This window comes from Thermobia domestica, chromosome 15, assembly GCF_964235325.1.
Source record: "Thermobia domestica chromosome 15, izTheDome1.hap1.1, whole genome shotgun sequence".
NCBI lineage: Eukaryota > Metazoa > Arthropoda > Insecta > Zygentoma > Lepismatidae > Thermobia > Thermobia domestica.
The window spans coordinates 71,146,303-71,155,756 of record NC_137468.1 but is presented as its reverse complement, the minus strand read 5'-3'; the positions used below and the strand labels follow the sequence as shown (position 1 = coordinate 71,155,756).

General features: G+C 35.8%; 1 protein-coding gene across 1 annotated transcript; it reads right to left on the bottom strand.

The window, feature by feature from the left end:
- Positions 1 to 607: 607 nt before the first annotated feature.
- Positions 608 to 5,133, bottom strand: LOC145671525 (uncharacterized). Its single transcript, XM_081740715.1, has 2 exons — positions 3,655 to 5,133; positions 608 to 2,152 (listed from the first exon to the last, which is right to left on the bottom strand). Exons 1-2 carry the CDS (start codon positions 5,131 to 5,133, stop codon positions 608 to 610), a joined length of 3,024 nt encoding a protein of 1,007 aa, XP_081596841.1.
- Between the last annotated feature and the right edge of the window lie 4,321 nt (positions 5,134 to 9,454).

Below are 9,454 nucleotides of genomic sequence, written 5' to 3'. Positions count from 1 at the left end.
GACTGTCATTTTAAAACATACTATAACGGTCATTATCTTAACAAATAGGGTAAATTATTACAACAATATACTTTGTTTCAAATTGGTCTGAATGCATATATTTGTAACTTCACTAAAGTACAATGACAATGCCATAAAACAATGTTCAGTGGACTGTAAGGCTTGATTCGTATACCACATGAATGCAACCAAAATATAATTTCACTGTATTTAATGATTACAACTTCAGTTTGCACACAAAAATAATACACGAGAATAAACAAATACACAAGGTCTTTAGTTGTAAATGTTTGTAATACGATGGCTTACTGTTTGCGCTATATTGTATGATGTTCAACTATGATATATGGTCCACCAAAACTGCATGCTCTTGCCTCCACACTCACACACACTTCACCAAACAATAGAAAAGCGTTAAGCAACTTGAACACTGTTGCCAGCTAAAGACACACACTGTTAAACACAAATAATCACAAACATACTCCCCCTGTTGGTCAGCTAAGGTCTGACCAAATAAAACAAAATGATACATATAAAAAACGAAACAAACACAAAACTTGAAGCAGTGTTACAACTGTACTTATTTTTTATTACTCAAATCTCAATTCTAATCCTTGTTATATGGTAATGCAACTAGTTTGTTGATGGAACGTTTATATGTTCCAGTTGTAGTACGAACCGTCACTACACGAACTAAGAAATCCTTTCTTGGGAACACTTTTTCAATGATGCCCAATTTCCACTGCAATGCAGGAACGTTGTCTTCAATCAGCAAAACTACATCTCCGACCTTGAGATTGTGTTGCGGTGAAGTTGTCTTAGAGCGTTGTTGAAGACCATGTAAATAATCTCGGGCCCATCTGTTCCAAATGTGTTGTTTTAGTTGTTGTATCTTCTGCCAACGAGATAAGCGGTTGTATGGTAGATCGGCGAGGTTAGGCTCTGGTAAAGCTGTAAGTGCTTCTCCAATTAAAAAATGTCCAGAGGTGAGAACACTGATGTCGTTAGGCTCACTTGATAGCACTGTAAGTGGTCGAGAGTTGAGACAGGCCTCAATCTGTGTGAGTAATGTTACAAACTCTTCATGTGTTAACACTGCACCTTTTGTAATACGAACTAGATGGCATTTCATTGATTTTATACCGGCTTCCCATAGTCCTCCAAAATGCGGCGAATTTGGTGGTATGAAGTGCCACTGAATTCCTTCGGTCGATGTAAAATCATGAACTTGAGAACTAAAAGGATCTGCTGAAAACAGCTGATACAATTCTTTCAATTTGTTGTTGGCTCCAAAGAAAATTGTGCCATTGTCGCTGTATATATTGAGACATCTTCCTCGTCTGGCTATGAATCTGCGTAAAGCTGCTATGAATGACTGCGCACTAAGATCTGTTACCAATTCCAGATGTATTGCCTTGGTGAATAAACAAACAAATAACGCAATGTATGCCTTGCGTACAGATCTATTTCTAACTGCTCCTGATTTTATGTAAAACGCTCCAGCGTAGTCCACGCCTACGTTTAAGAATGGTCTGGCTTCCTGCACACGAGCTGCTGGCAACTGTCCCATAAGTTGTTTTGAACCACTGGCCTTTAACTTGAAACATGTGACGCAATGATGGATCACTTGTTTTACTACCTGTTTGCACCTGATGATCCAATATTTCTGGCGTAGTGATGATATTAATAATTGGGGTCCCGCATGAAGTAATCTTAAGTGTTCTGCTTCAACTATAAGTTTTGTTAAGTGTTGATTTGAAGGCAGAACTATTTGATGTTTGGCGTCAAACGGAAGTTGAGTATTCTCCAATCTTCCTCCAACTCGGATCATGCCTTCACTATCTAAAAATGGATGTAAATTGTTCAGTTTACTTCTTGGCGGAACAATGCTTCCATCACGAAGATGCTGTAAATCGCTGTGAAATCCAATTTCTTGTGTCCATTTGATGCAAACATGGAGCGCTGTATGGAATTCTTGTACCGAAAGACCTTCTGTTAGTTTGGTTTGCTTGTCTCTGATGTTATGAACAAAACGTCTACAATATGGTATTGTCCTAACTAACTTTGACAATTTTGAGAATATTGTTATGGTTCCATTCCACCAATTGTCTAAAGTGACTGTCAATGTTATGGTTCCCTTGCGTGCTATACACTATAGGACAGATCCTAGGAAATCTCTTACGATTTGTCCTAGAGTCAAAATCTCAACGTGTATGGCATCAGATCGCATGTCATTTCCTGTGTTCTGAACGATCCTATGAGATTTCTCTTGTTTAGAGCACGCTCTATTTCGGAAAGAAAATTCGTAAGATTTCGATTTAAGCGACATCAGGTAAGAGAAAGTGAAAACAAAACAAGTGAAAACACAACTGATGAGGAATCGTCTAATCGTACAGGTTAACTTTAGGTGTACCACTCGAAATAATTGTTGAAAAATTATAATTTATCACTGTTTCCTAAATGATTTACGTTGACCGACATGAAAATTATTCACATAGCATAAATAAAATCCCTCAAGAGAACCATCAAAAGCAATTGATGATAAACTACAATTCTTTTACGATTTACGTACAAATACAGGGTGCGGATATATAGCATAAAAACTATAATGCAAAAAACGCAAACCAAGTTATGCTAGGTGGCCTCTGGAAAGTACGAATGCTAACAGTCAGAGCAGGGCGAAGCCGGGGCCCCAGCGTCAGTCAGAGGGTGCAAGCGAAGGAAGCAGGCGCGTCAGTTAATATAGTGAAAACAAGTGGGTTTCGGCAACGATACGAGTTTGAATAGTAATTGTCATGGTATCGTGGTGGTAGCGCTGCACTTGTAAACATAAACTATAGCTTCTGTAAACTATACAGAAACAAACCGGTGGTGGAAAATAGTATTACCGGTCATCTTTCATATGCATTCACTTAGGTAAATGTTTCGCAGAAGGGTCCAAAAGTAGGCATAACATACAAAATTTACAGGACAAATGGAAGATACAAGTAATTGGACCTAACCAAATCTAACCTAATGAAATTAACTAACTTAAACTAACCTAATATTAATAGAAGTAAGCGAAATTCTATCACTTTTTGAAAATTAGCTGGAGCCATATACTAATATAATCTAATGTAACATAACCGTAACTAACCTGAATCAGCCTAAACTAAACTAATGTAAATAGAAACTACCGAAATTGTAACACTTCTTAGAAAAATTAGCTGGACCCTTTCTGCTAAACATTGTCTCTCACCTATTTTATCGGTCGTTAAAACATTTATAATAATTTTACACTAGTAACCCTACAATTGTAAACATAAAATACAGCTGCATTACTTTGTATTTAATTCTGTTGTTTGCAGAAATTTGATCCTTATAAATATATCTTTTCATGCAAAGTATTAAATTTTATTTGTAAATCTTCTAACATGTGGTGCACCAAAAGTATACAGCACCCTTCTGACATTTATGTTCTTTTTTAGAGGTATCCAATTTAACAATATAACGTTTGTTATTAATATCAGTGGGATGTGCAGTATGGTTAGCATAGTAATTCTTCAATTTTGTACTTTTATTAAATAGAACTATTTCACAATGTTGATACACGTCATTCGGTCAGACAGGAAACTCTTCACGTGTATGGCACAAAAAAAGGGTAGGATTTCCTACAAGGTATGTCATGTTCTTTATGGAAACTGCATCTATTCCTCTTGAAATCAAGTCTCCAGAGTTGTCTGAAGAAGTTACATGTTTCCAACAGCTAACGTCAGTTAAGTCTTGAATTTGAGCTACTCTGTTGGCCACGAAAGGTTTCCATTTATTACACGGAGAAGCTAGCCATGCCAACACGATTTGGGAGTAAGCTAGCCATGCCAACACGATTTGGGAGTCGGTCCATAAATGGACCCTACTTATGTTCAATTTTAAAATTGGTAAAATCTTGTGAACTAATTTTGCCAAAACAACTGCTGCGCATAACTCCAGACGTGGGAGAGTGATTTTCTTGACTGGGGCCACACGTGATTTAGCACATAATAACTTAACTGATATTTCTCCTTGTTGATTGATCGATCGCATATAAATGCAAGCTCCATATGCTCTTTGAGAAGCATCTGAAAAACCATGGATCTGAATCTCCGCTATGTTTCCTTCAACGAGTACATATCTGTCGAATTTAATCTGATTGATTAATGGAAGCTGCTTGTATAACTGAGTCCATTTCTTTGCTAATTCCATTGGTATATTGTCGTCCCATTGAACCTTTTGCCGCCACAATTCTTGCAAAAATATTTTGTATGAAATAACAACTGGTGAAATTATTCCTAATGGAACGAATATAGTGGCAATGATGGAAGCAATCTGGCGTTTAGTAATGCACTCTTGAACCTTCATTGGTGACGTCTTGCTTTCAACGAGAAATATATCCTTGTCTGGATGCCATGACAATCCTAATGCCTTGACGCCTTGGCCCTCATGGAACTGGATTGGACGCTGCACTTCTTGAAGCTCTGGCGAGATGGATTCCAATAACCTTGGATCATTCGAACTCCATTTCCTAAGTATAAAACCTCCTTTTCCCAGTAACTCTATCAATTGCTTCTGGACCTCTAGAGCTTGCTGTATGTTGCTCATGCCACTACAAACATCGTCAATATAGAAATCTCGACGTAATATTTCTGCTGCTACAGGATAATTATGCTCTTCTTCGTCTGCTAATTGCTGTAGGCATCTTGTGGCCACAAATGAAGCACATACCGTACCATACGTTAGTGTTTTCAACTCAAAAACTTGAATCGGTTCATTTCTAGATCTTCTCCACAATATACGTTGTAATGGCGTGTCTTCTGGATGAACATTGACCATGCGATACATCTTAGCGATATCTGCAGTGAATACTACCGAATGAGTTCTAAAGCGCAAAACGATAGAAAACAAATCTTGCTGTATTGTAGGACCAACTAAGAGAATGTCGTTGAGGCTTTTTCCGCTGTCAAATTTTGCTGAAGCATCAAACACTACACGGAGCTTCGTTGTAGAGCTTGTGGGCTTAAAAACTGCATGATGTGGCAAATAGTATGCAACGCTGACGTCTTCCTTTTTACTCTCATCAATCCTTACCATCTGACCAAGATCTTCATATTCTTGCATGAATTCCGTATATTTAGCTTCAAAGTCCGGGTGTTGATCGAATCTTCTTTCCAATTGCTTTAATCTAATCAATGCCTGCTGATAAGAATCGCCTAAAACTGTACGGTCTTCAAGCAAAGGCAATCGTCTTTGCTATCTGAGGTCTCGGGTTGGATCGCCAAATAAGCTAGATTCAAAGTCCGATGTTTCGTACAGTTCGCGTCTCACTTTAAGTACATTCTGTTTCTTATAAAGTTCATAAGGTCGTAATATATTGCATAAGCATATATCCAGTGCCGTAACATAGATTAAGCTAATTCCTGGGCTCTCAGCGGCGCATGTGATCTTTATTCGAGAAAACTAATCGTGTGTTCATTACGTTGAAATTTTATATTGTTTAAAAATTACTTGCGAAACATGGACATACATATTATATAAGTATATAGGTAATTCGAACTATCTGTATCTATTTTCTCTCTCTTACCAAAACAAATGATTCTTAACTTTCTAGTTTTCTTTTGTATTAATTTTCGTAGTTTTGGTGCAACACGAAAAATTGATGAGTCAAAAATATTTTTTTGCTGTACGACTTTCGTTAAATTTTGGATCCATTTTTACCCTAACTTACCTACTAAAATAGAACCGAATCCAGGATTTCTTGAAGGGGATGCACCAATAACTACCACTACATTTTATGTAAATTTTTAAGTTTTTAAATGCCTTTAGGCATTTGTGGTGTGAATGAGGAATATTTGTTCAGTGAATCCTTTTCCTTCAACCTTCAGAAAATCGATTTAATCTATGGCTTTTGAAAAAGTAAGCTTTCTTTTAAGCCTAAAACGGACACATGACAGCAAAAAGTTTCGGACAATGTTGCTTTTTCACTGCTGGGTTCTCATTTTAGATAGGGTATATTTACAGTGAAGGGGGTTGCATGTGCTCCGGTGCACCCCCTAAATCCGGCCCTATGTCTATATATATATATATATATATATATATATATATATATATATATATATATATATATATATATATATATATATATATATATATATATATAACTTAAGAGCTAGACTATGCTAAGTCACTTGGGCTAAATGGAGTTAAGAATACTTTTTAATAGACTATGTTCTTTCTAGTGGTGTAATAATGTAAGTCTAAAAGCATCCTATTACTTTGTAACTACTTGTTAGTATAGTTTGAAAAACAGTACTGTCGATCTTACTTAAGGAACCGGTTTTTCACTTTTCCTGTAAAATTACGAAATTATGACTTTGCTTAATTTACCTCTTAGGTCCAGATATAATAAAATCATAATCAACCATTATCAATTAAGGCCTTTCCAAGTCTTCTCCATTCTGTTTCTGGACTATCTATCTTGAGCAATTCTTGTTCAGGTTACTCGCCAGTTATTATTGATTTCGTCAAATCTTCTTGTATAAGGACGTTTCCTAGGCATGTTTTATCCCGTGGTATCCAGTCTAGAATTGTTTTCGTCCATCAATCATAATTTCTTGCAATATGTCCACCACATTTTCCAGCCCATGTTAAAATTATTTCATTAGTACCAGTCATTAGTTACCAAATAATTCATTTCTATATATTTAGGCTACAAATAGTTCAAATCCGCCACTTTTGGAGCACACACACACTACCTATTTGATCTTCGAATCTGACTCAATGATTTAAATCAACACAATGTGAGGACTTCCATTTGGTCTAGCGGTTAGCACGCTTGATTCGGTTTACGTGGTCCCGAATTCGATTTCCGGTGGGGCAATAGTTGAACGACCTAAGTGGTTCGAATTCCACTATAATCAGTAGCTCCGCATCTCCTTTAGCCGCCCTAGCATATCCGTAAGATGTTAAACCAAAGATCAACACGATGAATATTACTAACTGTACAGTAAGTCCTTGAATAATTGCATGTAACTATATGGTACCGTCAAATGGGGCTACTATGAACATGGGGGCTTCTTTGAACAAAACTGGGAAAATGTTTCAATCAAAATTTTCATGCCCTGAAAAGTCATTTGCGGCTCATTTGAATATTGCAAGTAGTAGTTTGGAATGTTCTGAATTCAACCATGACAAATCTATAAACTTTACTAACAATGATGTATGAGAAAAAAAATTAAATATGAAGCGATGTTTTTTCTAATTTTTCGTCGACCAGAAAATTGTGTCTCTGGAACTCTGGTTTAAACTGCCTAAATCAGTGTTACTGATGAAATCTCAGCCATTATCTACCGATTCCAATAGGTTCTATTGTTGTCTATCCTATATTCAAATTTTGGTGAATTTTTGAAAACCACATGTCATTTTAGGTAAGAAATGGGGCTACTATGAACAGCTGATTTTGGTGGGTCTAAAATCAGTTCGTGGGCAATAGTACGGTATATTTTAAAGAAAGGTAAATGGCATTATACTGGGCAAGTCATAGACAAAGAGAGCTGCAATTGGAAAGTCAAGTTTACGCGCATTAATAAAACAGGTACCAGAATGACATTCTATTGACCCGAAAATGTAGACAGTGATATGGTTTGTGCAAAACACATTGTTCCGATGTTACCAGAGCCCATTCTTAGCAATCGAGGGCTTCTTAAGTTTGATGGTATCTCTTTTGAAAGTCTCTATTTGCAATAAGGCCAAGCATGTTCCAATTGTATACAAATAGTTTCTTACCATCGTGTATAGTGTAAATAGTGCTTATCCATCGTACCGAAAAAAATATTTGCGTATCTTTAAAAACGTCTCTGTTAGATTCATATGAACATACGGACCTCTTACTACAAGAGAGACCTTTTAAAGTTTTAAATATTCAAGTTGCAATAGTGATACGATGGACATCAACCTTTAAGAAATATTGGGTAAGTATATTTTAAAAATATTTTCTGTAGACCGTTAGGAAAATCGCACAACTATGTAATATATACCTAAATGTTCATAAAACTCGCTTCTTTTAATCTCAATATCAAAGAATACCATAGAGCTTATAGGAAGAATTTTATAATAACAATTAACATTATGTTCAAAGTAGCCCCATTTATGGTGCTACTTTGAACACTCCTATTTCATTTTTTTTCTAGCTGAAGACATTATCTGACAACAATGGTTATCAACAGAATGATAGTACTCTTTTGTGCCATGGTTTTAAAAATATAACATTGGGCTTACAGTATGTTGTTTACAAAATATTTAAGAACATGTTTTTTTTTTTTTTGTATCAAAGTAGCCCCATTTGACGGTATGGATTAAGTTTGAGGTGATCGGTGGTCAAAGTGAAACAAGTGAAATGTAACTAGGGTTTAATTAGAACTTTTAATTAAGCGCGGTTTTCTGTATATCAGGCCTAAGGCTAAGGAGAAGTTATCAGTTACGTTTAATTTCAGTTACAATTTGCATTTACATGTATTGCTGGAACCAAAACTTTGACATTAGCATTAACATTATAAAGACTATGAAAATCATCGTCTTTTGAAAACATCTTTGCATCATAAAACAAATTCGAGTAATTTTAAAATATTTTGCACTTTAGCTATTTAATACATTATTTGCACTATATTTAGAATAATATTTAGCAATTTATTTAAGTTGGCAGCACTTCTTAAAATAATGGAACTGCGACTTGTTGTAATTAAAACCACCAAAAACTATTGTTGTAATGTTTTAGAAGCAAACGAAAGCAACAATCATTATAAACATTTAACACATGTACGTTATTTTAAGGGCTGCAGGGAAGCAAACTGGTTCACACTGGTTTTTCATGAATCTAGTAAATTAGACCACGAGAAACATGAATCTGAAGGAATTTTGACGATTCGAATTTCGGAACTCGAGATATTCGAATTTGAAGTCACCAGGGAAGCAAACTGGTTCACACTGTTTTTTCATGAATCTAGTAAATTAGACCACGAGAAACATGAATCTGAAGGAATTTTGACGATTCGAATTTCGAAACTCGAGATATTCGAATTTGAAGTCACCAGGGAAGTAAACTGGTTCACACTGGTTTTTCATGAATCTAGTAAATTAGACCACGAGAAACATGAATTTGAAGGAATTTTGACGTTTCGAATTTCGCAACTGGAAATATTCGAATTTAAAGTCACAAGCGAAGCAAGCTGATTCACACCGGTTATTGACAATTATCGTAAATTAAACTGTGAGAAACATTGATTCGAAATAAATTTGACGATCACACTTTTGAAACTGAAGATACTTGATTTTGAAATATGGATGCCGTTGCGACGGTTTCCTGCATAATTTTGATATGAACCTTTCTGTGGACTCCGATACATGAAAATTTGTTTCCCTTTTCCTTTCGTATGTAGTAATTAGG